The sequence below is a fragment of the Hyperolius riggenbachi genome, chromosome 7, assembly GCF_040937935.1.
Source record: "Hyperolius riggenbachi isolate aHypRig1 chromosome 7, aHypRig1.pri, whole genome shotgun sequence".
Taxonomy (NCBI): Eukaryota; Metazoa; Chordata; class Amphibia; order Anura; family Hyperoliidae; genus Hyperolius; species Hyperolius riggenbachi.
This window is the reverse complement of record NC_090652.1, coordinates 194,527,186-194,546,755: the sequence shown is the minus strand read 5'-3', so window position 1 is coordinate 194,546,755 and position 19,570 is coordinate 194,527,186. Positions and strand designations below refer to the sequence as shown.

The following is a 19,570-nucleotide window of genomic DNA, read 5'->3' as shown; positions in this document are numbered from 1 at the left end:
TGGTAATCAGGTAATGTGCAGGTGAATGAGATTTTTCCTATATTACACATTCTTCATGCTCGATCTGAACCAGTTTTACGGGTGTTAGTAAACACCTGCATTCAATGTGCATAACATTTTTACTAGATTCAAAACAGTTTTGCAAGGAGTGCATACTGTATGTATAGTACTACTGTGTAACTTAATTTATAGACACCAACCTCAAATATAACTTCTTCCTGGCCGCCTCCTGCTGCTGGGCTGTGGGAAGGTGGTGCCCCTAAGACTGCCTAACATCCTGGAAGAGGGCATTAGCAGGGATCACATGTGCACCCGGTCCCTGCAGAGAAACAGCGGGGACCGGTTAACAGCCTTCCAGCTGCGAACAGAGCTGGCAGGCTACAATGTAAAAAAAAAAAAACACCTAATAAACATTTCTACAGTGCTACAATCTTGCGCAGCACTGTACAGGGGACAGCCCTATCACTTAGCTGTCCCTCTGGCTCACAATCTAATCCCTCTCATAGGCTAATGCCTATGAGAGTGGAATGTTGTGTATGGAGCACAGTTGGGGCTAATTTCAGGGGGAGGGAAATGTAAAAAAAAAATGTATTTAAAAAATATTTTAAAAGAAATAAAATTAATCAGAGACCATCCAAAAAAAATCATTCATTAGTGGCAACAAAAGGAGGTACAATTCAGTTTGGTGGTAAGTTGTATGGTCGAGCAATAAATTGTTAAAGCCGCGCCGTGCTGAATTGTAAAAAATCGCCTGGTCTCTAGGGGGGTATAAAACTTTGGTCCTCAAGTGGTTAACATATCAAATTAATTGATATCATGAGCAAAAGGAGTGCATGCATTTGCATACCAAAATTTGCATAAACCTGCATCAACGCAGAATTATTTGCATATTTGCAGCTCATTGACCATCCCTGCTAGTGACAAAACTACAAATCTTTATTCTTACAAAAGATGTTATGTATTATATATATATAAAAGATTCCTGTGAGCACGAGATATACAGGTGAAACTAGACAAAGTAGAAAATTGTGCAAAACTTTATTTCAGTAATTCAAACTTAAAAGGTGAAACTAATATGACATTGACCCATTAATTGCAAAGTGAGATATTGCAAGCCTTTATTTGTTATAATTTTGATGATTATGACTCGCATCTTATGTAAACCCCAAAATTAAAATCTCAGAAAATTTTGAATATTGTGAAAATGTTCAATATTGTAGACTTGAATCAGCGAATTAATCCAAAACACCGGCAAAGGGTTCCTGAGTCACTTCAGGACAGAGCAATTTTCACTGCTCATTCGCGTCTCATTAACTTGCATAGATGAATATCTAATCCTCTGGAGTCAGCTCTTTTTGAAGGTGATTCTAGGCATGCGCCATTTTTTATTTTTTTTTTAATACGCCTAGCGTTATTTGGAGCATTTTTGTGTAGCATTCTTTTAATGTACAGTACAGCTGCTGGTGTACTGGTTTTGTCGCTAAAACCGCTTTGAAAATCGCTCTGATCTAGCGCTTTTTAGAGCAATTTTCCCGCTTTCCTATACTTAACATTGAGGCTGAATCGTCTCAGAAATCAGGTGTGATCATCCCATTTTCATACATTAGCCAAGTGCTTTTTAACCCCTTCCCGACTGCCTAACTCCGATAGGCGTGGGGAAGGTGGCAGCCCCCGGACTGCCTAACCCCGAAAGGTTTCATGTCCTGGGGCGGGAATTTGCAGGGAATCGTGCGCGCCGATGTGCTTGCATTCCCGCTTGAATAACGGAGCTCCACTCCATCAGTCTAACAGTGGCAATCGCCGCTATTAGACTGTTGTAAATAGAGGGCCGTCTATTTACATTGTACTGCGCTGTGATCTATGGCAGCACTGTACTGAGGACAGCCGTGTCACTCTGCTGTCCCCTGGAGAGGCTCTAGGCTAATGCCTATGAGAGCTGATCGCTGTGATTGGCTGGGGAAGGTAGGGAGGAAGGGGAAAAAACACTATTCAAAATAAATATACAATTAAATTAAAAAATCAAAATAATAAACCGGTCAGCAGCGATCTGAGCCCACCAACAGAGAGCTCTGTTAGTGGGCAGAAAAGGGGAGGGGGCGGGGAGTCATTTGTGTGCTTATTTGTATGGCTCTGCAGCGACCTATTAAAGTGGATACGAGAAACTTTTACTCATTGCATAATTGTGTTCCTTACATATAGTTTTTATAGAGAATTCCTCAAGCCAAATGTTTTTTTTTCTTTTTTTCTATCTATATAACTATCTATATCTCTCTCAAGTTACTTGTCATAGTTCGTTTTTCATCTCGGATCCACTTTAAAGCTGCAGAGCCCTAAATTGCAAAAAATAGCCTGGTCACTAGGGGGTGTAAGCCTATAGTCCTCAAGTGGTTTAAAGCGCTAGCGTTTTTAAAGGCGCTCAGAAGCGGTATTAGTGTGCACCAGGAATTACAATCATGGGAAAGGCTGCTTATCTGACAGTTGTGCAGAAAACCATCATTGACACCCTCCATAAGGAGGGAAAGCTTCAAAAGGTAATTGCAAAATATGTTTGATGTTCCCAAAGTGTTGTATCAAAGCACTTAATAAAAAGTTAAGTGGAAGGGAAAAATGTGAAAGAAAAAGGTGCACAAGCAGCAGGGATGACCGTAGCCTGGAGAGGATTGTCAGGAAAAGGCCATTCAAGTGTTGTGGACTTCTACAAGGATTGGACTGAGGCTGGAGTTATGGCATCAAGAGCCATCACACACTTGACGGATCCTGGACATAATAATAAATCCTTTTTTTGTATATCGCTTTTTCTCCTGAAGGACTCAAAGCGCTTATGAGGCAGCCACTAGAGCGCACTCAGTAGGCAGTAGCAGTGTTAGGGAGTCTCGCCCAAAGAACTCCTTACAGAATAGGTGCAGCTTACTGAACAGTCAGAACCGAGATTCGAACCCAGGACTCCTGTGACAGAGGCAGAGCCCTTAACCATTACACTATCCAGCCATGGGCTTCAAATGTCGTATTCCTCTTGTCAAGGCACTCCTGAACACAAACCATTTCAGAAGCATCTTACCTGGGCTAAAGAAAAAAGAACCGGTCTGTTGCTCAGTGGTCCAAAGTCCTTTTTTCTGCTAAGAGCAAATTTTGCATCTCATTTGAAAACGACGGACCCAGAGTCTGGAGGAAGAATGGAGAGGCATATAATCTAAGATGCTCCGTCCAGTGTGAAGTTTCCACAGTCCAGTTGCTTTGGGGAATCTTGTCGTCTGGTGCTTCATTAAAGGAGAACTGAAGGGAGGGATATGGAGGCTGCCATATTTATTTCCTTTTACACAATACAAGTTGCCTGGCTGCCCTGCTGATCCTCTGCTTTTAATACTTTCAGCCATACACCCTGAACAAGCATGCAGCAGATCAGGTGTTTCTGACATTGTCAGACCTGACTAAATTAGATGCATGCTTGTTTCAGGTTTGATTCAGACCCTACTGCAGTCAAATGGATCAGCGGGGCTGCCAGCCAACTGTTATTTAACTTCTTGCCGACCGCATCATGCTGATGGGCGTGGCTGCGGCGGCAGCCCCGGGACTGCGTAACGCTGATTGAGATCCTGCAGGCCTGTTTTGCAGGAGATTGTGCGCGCATCCCTGCTTGGATGGCTCCACTCAGTTGCGCCTTCAGTCTCCCGGTGGCGATCGCCGCTAGGAAACTAAGACGCCAAAACCGCCATCTTTTAACAGGGTGCGGCGCTGTACGCGGTTACACGACAGTCCCACTGGGGGAGACAGAAGTGATCGGCTGTCGTAGGCTGACGCCTATGACAGCTGATCACGGAGATTGGCTTGCTGGGGGAGGGAGTGTATTTAAAGAAGGGGGGGGGGGGGGAATTATTTAAAAAAACAAAACAGAATAAATATTTATAAAAAAATAAAATAAACGTCTTGACAGGGATCAGACCCCACCAACAGAGCTTTGTTGGTGTGGAGAAAAGGGGGAATCACTTGTGTGCTGAGTTGTGCGGCCCTGCAGCGAGGCCTTAAAGCTGCAGTGGCCAATTTAGCAAAAAATGACCTGGTCTTTAGGGGGGGTTAACACTGCAGTCCTCAAGTGGTTAAAAAGTAATAAAGAAGGCAGCCTCCGTTTTTCTTCAGTTCTCCTGTAAGTATCAAGTAAGAGCCAATGCTCCTGTCTACCAGGAGATTTTGGAACACTTCATGCTTCCTTACGCAGACAAGCTTTATGGAGATGCTGACTTAATTTTCCAGCTGGACTTGGAACCTGCCCACACTGCCAAAAGTATCAAAATCTAGTTCAATCACCATGGGATTACTGTGCTTGATTGGCCAGCAAACTCGCCTGACCTGAACCCCATAGAGAATCAATGGGGCATTGCCAAGAGAAAGATGAAACATGAGCCCGAATGATGCAAAAGAGCGGAAGAAAGTTTATTCGCCAAGTACGGCAGGGCCGTACCCGGAATTGCTTTTGGTACACATAGCTTAGGCAAAAGTATCCAGCATTAGCATGGATGAATAGAAAGGTTAGAGATAAAATTAAGGGGAAAAATAATGCCTATAAGGTCCTAAAACAGGAGGGGACCGAGGCTGCATTAAGCAATTATTATAAGGAGTGCAATAAAAATTTCAAAAAAAATTAGGCTGGCAAAGATTGAAGCTGAAAATCAAATCGCTAGGGATATCAAATCTAACCCAAAGAAGTTTTACAAGTACATCAACAAAAAAAAAAAGGTTGACTGTATTGGACTCCTAAAGGATGTGGTAGAGAACTCAATGGTGGATGACCAAGGTAAAGCAGAGTTATTAAATGCTTTCTTTGCTTTTGTCTTCACAAGGGAAACATCACTGTTGCAGATTACAGATGCAGTTGAGTCTCAATCTTCCCAATTGTAATATTAAATACTTAACGCAGGAAGAAGTGAAGGCAAGACTAAATAAATTAAAAATAGACAAGGCACTTGGCCCGGATGGCATGCATCCTCTGGTCCTAAGGGAATTAAGTTCAGTTATAGATCTCTTTCTTATCTTTTGTGACTCTCTTTCAACTGGCAGAGTCCCAGTAGATTGGTGTATAGCCCACGTTTTCCCATTATTTAAGAAGGGCAAAACATCAGATCCAAGAAGTTATAGACCTGTAAGCTTAACATCAGTTGTATGCTAACTATTTGAAGGGTTACTAAAAGATACTATACATGACTTCAGAGAAGTAGAAAATAATCTTATTTCTCAGCATCAGCATGGGTTTACTAAAGACAGGTCCTGTTTGACTAACATGCTTTTATGAGGGAGTGAACGCTAATGTGGATATTGGGAATGCTGTAGATGTGATATACTTGGACTTTGCAAAGGCCTTCGACACTGTTCCCAACATAAATCTGGTGCAAAAGTTGAGGATTCAAGGACTGGGGAAGAGTCTGTGTGCATGGATAGGGAACTGGCTAATGGACAGAAAACAAAGAATTGTGGTCAATGGATCATATTCAAAATGGGAGACTGTTAGCAGTGGGGTCCCACAGGGGTCTGTACTGGGTCCAGTGCTCGTCAATGTATTTATTAATGACCTAGTAGATGCAGTAGAAAGCAATGTTGCTATTTTTGCAAATGATACAAAATTGTGCAGAATCATCAACTCTCAGGAAGATGGTGACATATTGCAACAGGATCTGGATAGGATGTCTATATGGGCACATAAATGGCAGATGAAATTCAATGTTGAAAAATGTAAAGTCATGCATTTTGGTCGTACCAATGGTCTAGCACCATACAAAATAAATGGGATACAGTTGGGGACATCAAACTTGGAGAAGGACTTAGGTGTTCTCATCGACAAGTTAAATAATCGTATTCAATGCCAAGCCTCTGCAGCGAAAGCTAATACAATTTTGGGATGCAGTAAAAGGGAAATAAAAACTTGAGATGCTAGCATAATATTGCCCCTGTTTAACTCTCTAGTAAGGCCACATCTGAAATATGGAATTCAGTTCTGGGCACCACATTACAGGAAAGATATTGCAGTTTTAGAGCAGGTGCAGAGACGAGCAACAAAATTGATACGTGGGATGGAAGGTCTCACTTACCAAGAAAGGTTAGATAAACTGGGTTTTAGTCTAGAGAAAAGACGCCTTAGAGGGAATCTAATTAACATGTATAAATACATCAGAGGGCAATATAAAAGCTTGGTGGATGAGCTTTTTGTCCCTAGGCCTTCTCAATGGACTAGAGTACATGATCTGCGCATGGTGGAAACACGTTTTAGCCATGTATTTAGGAAAGGGTTCTTAACAGTAAGAGTGATTTAGATGTGGAATGCATTGCCACATGAAGTAGTTATGGCAAACTCTATACCTGCATTTAAAGGGGGCTTAGATGCTTTCCTTGTGTTGAAAGACCTCCATGGCTACAATTACTAGGTAATGCTCAGTGATGTTGATCCAGGGATTTTATCTGATTGCCATCTGGAGTTGGGAAAGAATTTTTTTCCCTTTTGGGGCTAATTGGACCATGCCTTGTAAGGGTTTTTCGCCTTCCTCTGGATCAACCAGGATATGTGAGGGAGCAGGCTGGTGTTGTACTTTAATCTCTGGTTGAAGTCGATGGACGATGTCTTTTTTTCAACCCAAATATGTAACTATGTAATTACTGTATCCATTATCTGAGAAATAGAACAATTTATCATCCTTTGAATTACAGATAATCTCTCCAGGCGCACACCCCCCCCCCCCCCCCCCGGATCCTTTTCTGTGTCTCATCCAGTGGGTGGGGTGGGGGCCGCCATGCTGGAGGTGGTAGCGTCCAGCTGCATGTCAAAAGTAATTAAATTGTATGCCCGCGAGCGGGGAGCTTGCCTTACTTCCTCCACTTGCCACGTCACTTTCTGCAATGACGCCCTCCGAAGTATAGACGGCAAGATTGCAGGAAGTCTAGTGGCGAGGGTAGGAAGTAAGGCAAGCTCCCTGCTCGCTGCAAACATACATTTTAATTACTTTTGCACATGTAGCTAGAGGGGGAGCGGGAACGGGGGACCCAGGTAAGGGAGAGGCTAACCGGCCGACCGCTCAACCCCCCCCCCCACCCCTGTCCTGGCTGCTACCACCTCCAGCGTGGTGGCTCCCTCCTCCCACAGGCTGGGCATAGGTTTCCACGGACTGGAAACGTATGCTTCAATTTCATTCAAATACGGGTACACATGGGGGGAAAAAAGTATGTGTATGTGTATGTGTATGTATGTATGTATGTATGTATGTATGTATATATATGTGTGTGTGTGTGTGTGTGTGTGTGTGTGTGTGTATATATGTGTGTATGTATATTTTAAACCGGATCTGATCTGCACCAGACCAGTGTGGACCTAGCCTTATCCCTGCCAGGGCGTATATTTCAATTACTGTGCCACTCTCTCACCGCTGCAGCCCACTGTCGCTATGACAGCAGAGCTCTGTGTGAGCTGGTCAGGTGACATAATTGCTGGAAAATATTTGGGTATTTGAACTACTGTATATCCAATAATGAGTCAAAAATGAAATGTGAAACACTGACACAATAATTATTAACCTGTCTGTCGTTCTATTAAGATCGCCAGGCTGGCGACTGGATGTTTTCTTTTTTTTTTTTTTCTTTTTTTTTTTTTTATAAAAAAAAAAAACTATTGCATGCAGCCAACTGAAAGTTGGCTGCATGAAAGCCCACTAGAGGGCGCTCCTAATGCGTACTTCTGATCGCCTCCGGCGATCTGAAGTAACAAGAAAGGCCGCGATGAACGGCCCTTCTTGTTTTGCTTTCCTCGTCGCCATGGCGACGAGTGGAGTGACGTCAGCCGCCTCCGATCCAGCCCTTAGCGCTGGCCGGAACTGTTTGGTCCGGCTGCGCTGGGCTCGGGCGGCTGGGGGTACCCTCTTTCGCGCTGCGGCGGCGATCAGGTAGCACACGCGGCTGGCAAAGTGCCGGCTGCGTGTGCTCCTTTTTATTTGATCAAAATCGGCCCAGCAGGGCCTGAGCGGCAGCCTCCGGCGGTAATGGACGAGCTGAGCTCGTCCATACCGCCAGGCAGGTTAAACTAAAAGTTCAGATTGGCACATAAAAGGAAGCATAAAAAGCACACAATTAAGGTCTCAGGTGGTGAACAGTAACATTCTCACTAGCCAAAAGAATATAGGGGCCCACAATGACTGTGGATGAATCGTCAGAAGGCAGTGTGGAACACGTGGCATCTTCCATGCTCTTACCCAGTGAGCCTTCAGGTCCACACTGTCGTGCAATTTATAGACCACAACTCATCAGGACTACCTTGGGTGAAACCAACTCCATGAATTCACAATATGATTGACTTTTCACATGTCCCATACAAGATTTGCTACATCTGGCTGCAATTAGGCTGGTTCACTCCTTCACAATCTTTGATCTGCTGGGACTGTTGTCCGCCCTCCAGGTTACTTGCATCTGTTATCACACACTGCTGCGACTGAACCTTGCTGTTGTATGCTCCATGCCTTATCTGACAGCTACAATTGGGTCTCTTCGATTACAGGAATTCCTCACTTTGATCACAAAACCATCTCAGCCAAGAGTGAGCCACTTTTGCCAATTTACCTGCATGCTCAATTTATGCTAACTGGATGGCTGTGATTGAGCTGGTTCCTTATTTGTTCTACAATTCAACAGGACGGCTGCGACTACAGACTTTTCCTATTTGGCCATAAATTTATCTCGGGAGTGAGCTGCTTTCCATGTGCTGCAACTCCATTTGCATTCTTTAATCAACCTGATAGAATGACTGCAATTGTGCCGTTGCGATCCAATGATCGTGCAGAATATTTGCAATCCTATCATCTACATCTATTGTTTTGGCTGTTTCTTTCCACATCAGTTTCCTTTTACTCTGTATACCATCACTGATTATCCATGGTGATTGTGGGGCCCCATATTGGTTTAGTGGGAATGTTACTGTTCACCATCTGAGATCCTATGTCCCCTTACCCATATAATGCGTTTTCCACCGCTTTTTCAGGACCGCAATGCGACATCAGACGTTTATAAACTGCACTGTCTCGTGTCCCCATCTATGCGTTGTGATTCACAGCGGAATTTCAAATCACGGCTGCCAGAGGAAAATGTACAAACGCATTGCGATTTTCATTAATTGTAGTGAATGGAATCACATTGCTGAAAAATCGGAGTAGTGTTGATATTTTCCTTTTTGCAATGCATGTAGATGTTGAAGGGGCCTACGGCTGTAAAGTGTTTTGTTTTTTTTGTTTTTGTTTTTTTTGTTTTTTTTTATGCACTATATAGCACTTATGTGTTTATAATAGTCAGAGTTTTTTTACTTATTATTTTTAACCCTTAATTGGATATGGTTAAAATCTCCCAGAATGTTTACAGTAATTGCATGTTCTAGACTTCAGATTATATTTTGATTTATAGTGACTGCATATGTTTAATTGCATAGTCTTAAAGTGAACCTAAACCATTTGAAAAAAATAAAAAGTTTCGCTTACCTGGGGCTTCTACCAGCACCCTGCAGCCGTCCTGTGTCCGCGCCGCTCCTCGGCAATCCTCCGGTCCCCTACCATGGCTTAGTTTTGATTTCTGCCAACTGACAGTCGGCGGGCCACTTTGCCTGCAGGCAAAGTGGCCCTTGCTGCCCACGCAGCCTCATTCGTGTTCCTGTCGGCTAGATCATCCTGCGCAGTACGCGGTTTTGTCTTACTGCTCCTGCGCAGACGCTCTTGCCAATGGTAACAAGGACGCACAGGCGCAGTGGCCCGGCAACTATTAGTCAGCAGAAAATGATACTAAACCACAGCGAGGGATTGGTGCAGGCACAGGACGCCTGCAGGGGCTGGTAGAAGCACCAGGCAAATGTAACTTTTTTTTTTTCCAAACAGTTTAGGTTTACTTGAAGGAATCTGGGTTGTAATCCTGTATATTCCATAGGAGGGAACATGGATGTAGCGGGGCAAATCATTGCTTCTCTAGTTCCATTCATTTTGGGTACACTTACAAGTGGATCCATGGTGCTACATATCAAAGATGAAATGCCATATAACTTAGTAGTACAGGTAGCCATAAGTATCGCCACGCATGTATTACATAGGTCATAAAAACTGTATATTTTAATCAATTAAAAAGGATTAAACAACTTAAAACAGTTTTTTCAATATCTAGGCGGGTGTCATTGCTTAAAGGGAACCTTAAGAGTTTTAGTTACCTGGGGCTATTACCAGCCCCCTGCAGCAGTCCTGTGCCCTCGGCGCCGCTCTGGAATCCTCTGGTCCCCCGCTGTCACTTAGTTTCGTTTTTGACGACTCACCAGTCGCCGGCCGCCATGCGTATTATTGGACGCATTCACCAATGCAATTAGCGCTATTGCGGACCGCAACGCGTACAAAAATATGCATAGATATGCGGCAACGCGTATTTTTGTACGCGTTGCGGTCCGCAATAGCGCTAATTGCATTGGTGAATGCGTCCAATAATACGCATGGCGGCCGGCGACTGGTGAGTCATCAACGAAACTAAGTGACAGCGGGGGACCAGAGGATCCCAGAGCGGCGCCGAGGGCACAGGACTGCTGCAGGGGGCTGGTAATAGCCCCAGGTAAGTAAAACTCTTTACCCCCGTTCAGTTAAGGTTCCCTTTAACTTCCCCACACGCGTATGTATGCGCACACACACCGCTGGTAGCTGTGTGGCAGAGTGCACAGTGAGTGGGGTGTAGCTGGCCCTTAAACCTAGAACAATGAGTATAGGTATATGCACAACAGTGTGCGTTTTAGCGGATATATTGCCAATGGTGTGAGCGGTAAGTAGTCTAACCAAATAGTGACAAAGAGTTGGGGTAGACCAAGACCGATAGAGCATTAGTACAAAACACGGTCTGCTTTCCCATCTATGGTCACAAATGGCTGCCTCACATACCAAAAATCTCAGCTGAGCTACGAGTATTTACAAGGATTAGGGAGTGCAATACATATTTACAGTGCTAAATAGTTTTACATCCATCTCTAATTTTTAGCACATTATTTAATAATTATATGCCTTCTTGACAGATTTTTTTTTCCCCCCTAAAGTTAGTAGGTGTATTTTACTATTTGGCCCCAAGATGTCCCCGCTGAACAAAAATCCTATTAGCATACTTTGTACGCAACATAGGAAACAGTGTTGCTACATTGTAACTAGGGAAGTGACGCAGGCTTCCATTGGAAGCCTGTGATCACAGTGCCGGCGGGGAGATTAATAATTGGAAACTTTATGCCCATTCATAAATTTAACGATCGGGCAGCGGAAACTGGCAGAAATCACGGTGGGACCGCTCTATTTAAGATTAAACACTGTTTTTGAACAAAAAAAACGTGTTTATTCTCGGCGGTAGTGTACGGATTGGCACAGAGGTCTCTTGTCCCCTGCAGCCAATCTCCCCTGCTCCCGGAAGCAGCATGATTGTGGGCATATGCCCACCCTATCACCTACAAACCTCCCAAACTGCAGGGATGTGACTAGTGCGTCCCTGCGGCTCTAGGCGCTGCGGATGTGAAGCTCACGCCCACGTGGCATAAATGGTTAAGTTTTAGGTATCAAACAGTAATTTGCATCTGTAATCTGCCTTGTTAATGAGATTCACTTTTTGTGAAATGTAAACCTGTTTTAATTGGTAAGGTTGTATATTCTGAGCAACAGTCACAGGTGCAAATTTAGTAGTGTGCCACTCCGCTCATGACGAAAGCTGCATACTTTTGTGTATTATAACCTATCCTTCTCCATTAAGTTGCCTGCATATAGAAATGTTTGACTAACGTATGTTTCCTTTTGATTTTAGATCTTGCCCCAGAATCGAATCCCTCAGACCATGCAAGAGCAAGCACAATATTTCTGAGCAAGTCCCAGACTGACGGTAACTTTTCTTCTTGGCATGAAAGCTATTTTTTTTTTTTTTTTGTAAATTAAACTAAAGTGGCAGTGTAAAGAGACTCTGTAACAAAATTTTCAGCCTTATTTCTCCTATCCTACAAGTTCCCATACCTGTTCTAATGTGCTCTGGCTTACTGCAGCCTTTTCTAGTTGCATTGTCTCTGTAATATATCTAATCTTCTTTCCTTTGTCAAACTTTGTCGACCCAGAGAGGAAGGGCCTGCCTCTGCTGTAATAGGGACAAGTTATGCACTCTCCCTCCACACCCCCTCCGGGCTCTGTGTGCTTTGTTTATTTCTCACTCACAGACCGCATCCCTGCTCTGTCTCAGCCTGTCTGTGAGGCTGAGGGGAGGAGGAAGCTGCCTGTCACATGCTGACAAACTGTTACCCAGACACAAGTGCAGAGCCCAGACTCCTGGCTCAGAAGAAACAGCTGTGTTTATAGTCAGATTCAAGAATTCTTGTCACGCTTCAGCAGCACAGAGCTGCGGGAAGCAGAAGGTAAAACTTTTCTTAACTTGCAGATAAAATCTGAGAACTGAATTCACTGTGTAATAATATAAACTTGTCTCCACTGATATACTTCCATTTTCGGCTGCCATCTTTACTGTTTACAAAAGTTTTTAAAATCGTTTATTGGCAGGATTGCGGCGGAGAGTGGCAAATGTAACAGAGTGGGATAGGAGATGTCCCCGAACAGGATAGTATGTTTATTTATTCGTCATTTCTTCAATACAGATTCTCTTTAAAAAGTGAGATAAAATTTGAATCTATGGTCAAAAGCATTAGACACAGCATAAAACTAATAGGAAAAATTATATAAATGGTTTTTGAAGCTACTGGAAGCAGAGCAGAGATTAAGATGCTGGAAATGCAATGTTGGATTAAAGGAGGGGGCCACTAGAAATATTTGCATGGAGTGTTATATCAAAGAGGCAGGATTCTGAAGGATAAACGGCACAATACTTTGGCTCTTAGATTTAATGAAATCTATGAAAGAGGAAATGACAAACCCTTTCACTGCATTCAGATCTGCTTTAAGCAATCCTACTCCAGAATCACCAGGGTCCTCTGCGCAGGCAGACCCTTTATCATTACAATCCTCTCAGACTTTATCTCAACCTCCCACACAACCTGCAGATACAACCCAGGGTATCTGATCAACATATACCTTTAGATACGATATCAGAGTCTGTGGAAGGTGAAGCTGTAGAATCAGGTGACTCACAAGAGGAATCTGTGATTAAGATTCTTAAAGTGAACCTCCGGACTAAAAAATCTACTCAGCAGAACTGAAAAGGCTTGGTGTTTCTTTAACAGTTTCACAGCAGCAGAACTTTGTTTTTCTTACCAAAGCATAATTTTTAGCTGAGTTTTTAGCTAAGCTCCACCCATCAAAGAAAACTGCCTGGGCTTTTTTCCCCCTGATGCTGTGCAAAGCATGATGGGATTTCCTATGTTGTTCATGTTGCCTAGCAACTGGGAGGGGTGATCAGCACACAGGACAGTTGGAACTGTCTTATGCTCCCTGTCACCTCCTTTCAACCAAAAAGATGGCTGCCCTCTTGACATCAAACATTTGCCTGTTCTTTTAAAACAGGGTGGGTAAGAGATTATATTACCTATCTATTTTAATTAACATAACTAATGTAACTTAATGACAGTATGTTTAGGCTGAAGTTCCTCTTTAATTATCTATTTAATGGTGAAGATACAGAGGAGCTATTAAAAGTGGTTTATGAATCTGAACAGATTAAAGTGGATGCTCCTACTGTGTCTGCCCAAAGATGACATTTAGAGGGCTTAAAGTTAGGGATGTAAAAACATTTCCCATACACAAATTGCTTAAAGATCTGGTTAAGGCTCAGTGGAAACATCCGGAGAAACGTTTGTTTATTCCCAGGTCTTTTAACCACCCTGGCGTTCTGATAAGATCGCCAGGGAGGCTGCGGGAGGGTTTTTTTTAAATTAAAAAAAAACTATTTCATGCAGCCAACTGAAAGTTGGCTGCATGAAAGCCCACTAGATGGCGCTCCGGAGGCGTTCTTCCGATTGCCTCCGGCGCCCAGAATAAACAAGGAAGGCCGCAATGAGCGGCCTTCCTTGTTTTGCTTACACCGTCGCCATAGCGACGAGCGGAGTGACGTCATGGACGTCAGCCGACGTCCTGACGTCAGACGCATCCGATCCAGCCCTTAGCGCTGGCCGGAACTTTTTGTTCCGGCTGCGCAGGGCTCAGGCGGCTGGGGGGACCCTCTTTCGCCGCTGCTCGCGGCGAATCGCCGCAGAGCGGCGGCGATCGGGCAGCACACGCGGCTGGCAAAGTGCCGGCTGCGTGTGCTGCACTTTATTTGGGGCAAATCGGCCCAGCAGGGCCTGAGCGGCAGGCTCCGGCGGTACTGGACGAGCTGAGCTCGTCCATACCGCCCAGCTGGTTAAGAGGAGGTTCCCATTTAAAGAAGATGATGAGGTTCCATGGGCAAAGTGTCCAAAACTTTATGCGGCTTTAGCTCAATACTCAAAGAATACAGAGCTCTCCTTTGAGGACGCTGGTTCTTTAAAAGAACCTATGGATTTAAAAGCAGAGACCTTAATGAAGCGGGCATGGGATGCAGTCTCTTTTGCTTTTATACCAGCCATTGCATCCATTTGTCTAGCAATACATTTGGATAAATGGATTATAGGTCTTCAGGACCAACTGGCTAAAGACTCCTCCTGAGACCATTTTGGAGTCTCTTACGGTCATCAAGAAGACGGTATCGTATTTAGCGGATGCAGCTACGGAATCTTTGAGGGCCTCAGCTAAAGCCGCAGCTTTAATAAATTCTTCTAAACGGGCAGTATGGCTTAATGCATGGGAGGGCGATACTACTTCCAAACATAAGCTATGCGCAATGGAGTTTGGTGGTGAATTACTTTTTGGGAAAGATTTGGAGGCAGAGATCCTCTACCTCCAATAAAGGAAAGAAATTTCCAGATAAAAGAAACCTAATTAAAAGCCTTTTCAGTTCAAAAGGGGTTCCACATGTAGGGATCCGGCCGGGAGAGGGACTTCTCAGAATAGGAGATGGACATATAATGCAGGAAGGGCAAGGGGATCCTTTCTATTTAACAAGCCTAACACCCCTACCCCAAAGCCAGGAAAATGACTTGCTGTTTCCAGTCGGGGGAGGCTAATCCACTTCTTACCCATGTGGAAGGAAATAACATCAAATGGGTTCATACAAAACCTGATAGAATTCGTTACAGGATAGAGTACCTTTCAGCCCCCATCCCCCCCCCCCCAGTTGGTTAATAACAGTCACCCAGAGATCCAGAAAAGGCAGTGGCATTAAAAGAATCTATAGTGTCGCTGCTTCCGAAAAATGTGATAGAGTTCCAGCTCAGGAACAATTTCAGGGGTTTTACTCGAGGGCGTTTTTAATCAAGAAACAGTCGGGCAAGTATCAAATGATATTGAACCTAAAACCCCTGAACCCTCACATTGTGGAGAAGAAATTTCACATTGAGAGCATTGCCTCCATGCCAAATCTAATCTGGCCTGAAGCGTTTCTCGCCACCGTCGATTTGGAAGACGCGTACCTCCATGTCCCAATTCACCCAGCCTATCAGAAATATCTGAGGTTTGCTGTTCGACGACGTACTATGTCATTATCAGTACCAAGCATTGCCGTTCCAAGAATCTTCACGAAGGTAATTGCGGAAGTAAGTGCCTTTTTACATCTCCACAATGTGAGGGTTCTACCCTACCTAGACGACTTTCTTTTTTTGGCAGACACTATCAGCTTTAGAAAAGCAGCTAGATTTTTCTCTTCAGATGTTAAAGTTAGGTTGGCTGATAAGTTCAGAAAAATCTCAGCTGGTCTCTGCCCAACAAAAGGTTTTTCTGGGTCTCCTGTGGAATACGGCAAAGGGAAAGGTATTTTTGCCAGAAGACAAAATTACAAAAATAGTGGGGAAAGTTCAACACTTTGTTTCAATATCTCGAGTATCGTTGAGAGAAGTGATGTCCCTACTAGCTCTGATGTCCTCGACATTACCAGCGGTGGAATGGGCTCAAGCCCATTTCCGAAGTCTACAATCTTGGATCCTGTTCATCTGGGACAGGAGACAGAATTCTCTAGACAATCTAGTGGTTCCCCCGGTTTATGTCCTCAAATCCCTACATTGGTGGATACTTCCCAACCAATTGTCTCAGGGTCGTCTCTGGAATCAGCTGAATCCAGCAAAGATTTACACAGATGCCAGTGCCTGGGGTTGGGGGGCCCATTATCTGAGTTTTCAGGTACAAGATACTTGGGGAACACAGATGACTCGCAGATCCTCAACTTCAAGGAACTCATGGCAGTGAAGTTAGCCCTTCAACAACTACGGTACCATATTGTAGGGAAAGAAGTTCTGATATTTTCAGACAATATGGTCACGGTGTCGTATGTGAGTAAGCAGGGGGTACCAGAAATCAGGGATTAAGGGACCTAGCTCTGGAAATTTCCTTTTGGGCAGAGGAAAATATCCTCCTCTCCCTCACGGCAGTCCACATACGAGGGAAGGACAACACATGGGCAGACTGTCTCGGCAGAAGTCTAGAAGAATCAGAGTGGCAACTAAATCAGAAAGTATTCCTCCACATTGTGTCCAGGTGGGGTTGTCCAATCCTAGACCTATTTGCAACCCTGTACAATGCGAAAGTGGGAGACTTTTGTTCTCTTCACCTATCAGTTCCGGTAGACTGATTGGATGTTGCGCAATTAAAGTTTTATTGAACACTTGAAGGGCAGTTTTCCCCTGCAATTCCTGGGTCCCCATCGGCTTTTGCATTTTTAATGCAAACGTTTTTCCGTGAACATTTCCAAGTTTGTGGCGTCATGTACTGTATGCAAATGTGTGCGGAAAAAAGAAAGCTGTGCAGTTGCAAAAACGCGCAGAAGTTAAAGGATATCATTCACGAATGAGAAAAAAAAAAACAGAGGTTTTGGCTAAAGTATTAAAATTACCTCTGTGTGCATAGTTTTTTAAAAAAATAAATGGTTCCTTAGAAATAACATTTATTTGTCAGTGTTTGTAAACACTGACGGAATGTAAAGCTGATCCATCTGCTAGGGGAATTTTTTTTTTTTTATTATTATTGTTTCAGAAATATAACTGCTGCCTACCTATTTATCATTGGTGTAATCTAGTGTTTAGCAAACGCCGTTACAGTAGCTATAAATTACAGCTGCCATCTTCTGTAGCTTCTCGTAGGAATCCCACACATTGACCTCTGCAGAGACGCCGGAGTCTGGTCACCGGGCAATGACGCACATACGTTGTGTGCTCGCCGTCACGCTGCCCAGCGTCTGCCTGAAATCAATCTGCTGTCCTCCCTGTATGGGATTCCTACGAGAAGCTACAGAGGATGGGCAGCTGTAATTTATAGCTGCTGTAACGGTGATTCTGCAAAACACTGGATTACACCAATGATAAATAGGTAGGCAGCAGTTACATTTCTGAAACTATAATAAAAAAAATACTCCTAACAGATGGATCAGGCTGGAAAAAAACGGCCCTGCAAGTGTGTACACTGTCTTAAAGAACAAGTGTGAGGTGAAAAAAAAAACTCACCTGGAGCTTCCCTGGCAGCCTATCTGTCCCGTGCCGCAGTTCTGCCATCCTTTGGCCAGGAGCATATTGCGCATAAGTACTGCGCAGAATGCTCTAGGCCACGTGATTGATCGCAAGCGACTTGCAGGTGCAAAGGATGGCGACCTGGCAAGGTCAGCATCTGCATCGGAGGGGATCCCGAGACACTGGATCTGCGGCGAGGGACAGGGCTGCCATAGGCTGGAGGAAGCCCCAGATTCTCACTTTCAAAGTGCACATTAGTTTAAGTGAGCATCAGAAACACTGGTCGTTTTTAAAACGTCTATTAACAGGGACCAACTGGATGTTTTTTTTTGTTTTTTTAAAGATTCTTTTTATTTTGAACAGGTAATTTTCTATATAACAGAAAAACATGAAAAACACAAAAGGTGACATATTTGCCATGCAAGGCACAGAGTTAAGAAACAGGCAATGTATAATCTTTGTAATATAACAGAAGGATGCTCTGGGGCAATATATGTTGTAACATAGGATGAACCACCAACCAGTGTGGTTCCTTTTGAACATCTTAGAGCATCAGGTAATTAAATTAGGGCTGCATATTCAGTCAATAGCCCTTATAAGATGCCAGGTCTCTTCAATTGGTGTGATAGTGAGTAAGGAGACAGCCCTGAGCCCAGAGGGATCATACATCAGAGGCTGCCGCGAATGGAGATCCAGAGGAAGAGCAATATGACCTGAAGGCTATGCCCTTAAATCCAGATGAGAACAAAAAACATTTTTCAGAAATATATTGAGAAGAGAGGTTCCCACTTTGTCTGGCATGACTGACATTAAAGAGGAAAGCATAACAGACAAACAGATTAACACTAATAGAGAGGAAGTGGAATAAAAGGGAGAAAAAGGAAGGAAGAAGAGGGCAGGAGCCAGCTGAGGGTCCGGGGGGGGTGGTGGTGGGGGGGGGGTGCGGCCAGCCATGTGAGTAGAGGTTTTCTCCAAAACGTCAGGGGTGAGTGTGTGGTGTGTGTTGTTTAGTTCTGCATAACTAGGCGGATATGAGGGAGCGGTAAGGTGAGGTCGCCTTAAATTCAAACCATCCATACCAGGTTTTCCAAAACTGCTCATGTCTATCTTGAATGGTAGATGTGAGGTCTTCCATTTTTTTGGACCTGGTCAATCTCACGGAGCCATTCCTGAATTGAGGGAGCCTCTGTGGATTTCCAGTGCCTAGCAATAAGGATTTTAGCAGCATTGATCAGATGCCTTGTGAGAGTCCTCTTGTACCTTCTGATAGACCAGGTGTTGTGGTGTAGCAGAAAGAAAGAGGGGGAGTCAGGAGGCAAAAAGTCTGTCATCACATGCATCAGTTCCCTCACATCCGCCCAGAAACGAGTAAGGCCTACACAGGACCAAAATATATGTAGGAGAGTTCCCATTTCAGTCCCACATCTCCAGCAGATGCCCCCAGATCCAGGGAACATTATCTGAAGTCTGGAAGGGGTTAGATACCAGCTGGTGAAAATTTTGTAACCTGCCTCTTGATTTCTTGAGGAAATTGACGATTTTTGAGAGAAAATCAGAATTTTGTTCCATTGTTTGCCACTAAATTGTTCCTCCAGGTCAGCTTCCCATTTAAACCTGAGTGCACCAGCCGGAGAGTTAGAAGCATTTAGGAGTGAGTACTTTAGGGATATCATGCTATTAATTGCCCCCTTGCCCATACAGGTTTGTTCAAATGAGGTGAAAGGTCTGCTAAGGCTTTCTTTTGTTTCCTGGGTCCTAAGAACGTGTTTAAATTAGTTCCAGCTCCAGACATCAAGGTTGGGAGAGTCAAATTGTATCTGTACCCAGTTCCCATTGACAATAAGATGAGGCCCTAATAGCAGGGTCTGTCCGCCAAGCGGGGTAGCTTTTAGCATGAAGTCCTAGAGGGAATAGTGGATTGTCAGCACAGGGATAAGTGGGGTGGGCCATGGGGAGATCAATGGGTTTGACTTATACTTTCCAAGTGTTTTGATGGTATATGCGATTAGACTCGCCGCTGGGTCTATAATTTTGAGCATGTGTGCTGACCAAGGAGTT

General features: G+C 44.0%; 1 protein-coding gene across 2 annotated transcripts in view; it reads left to right on the top strand.

Moving 5' to 3' along the window:
• Positions 1–19,570, top strand: part of CCNYL1 (cyclin Y like 1) — a 204,327-nt gene that overhangs the window by 46,460 nt on the left and 138,297 nt on the right. For both annotated transcript variants that reach the window (XM_068244966.1, XM_068244965.1), the window contains exon 2: positions 11,815–11,889. In XM_068244966.1, the coding sequence (XP_068101067.1) occupies positions 11,815–11,889 (75 nt within the window). The remainder of the gene's footprint in view (positions 1–11,814; positions 11,890–19,570) is intronic.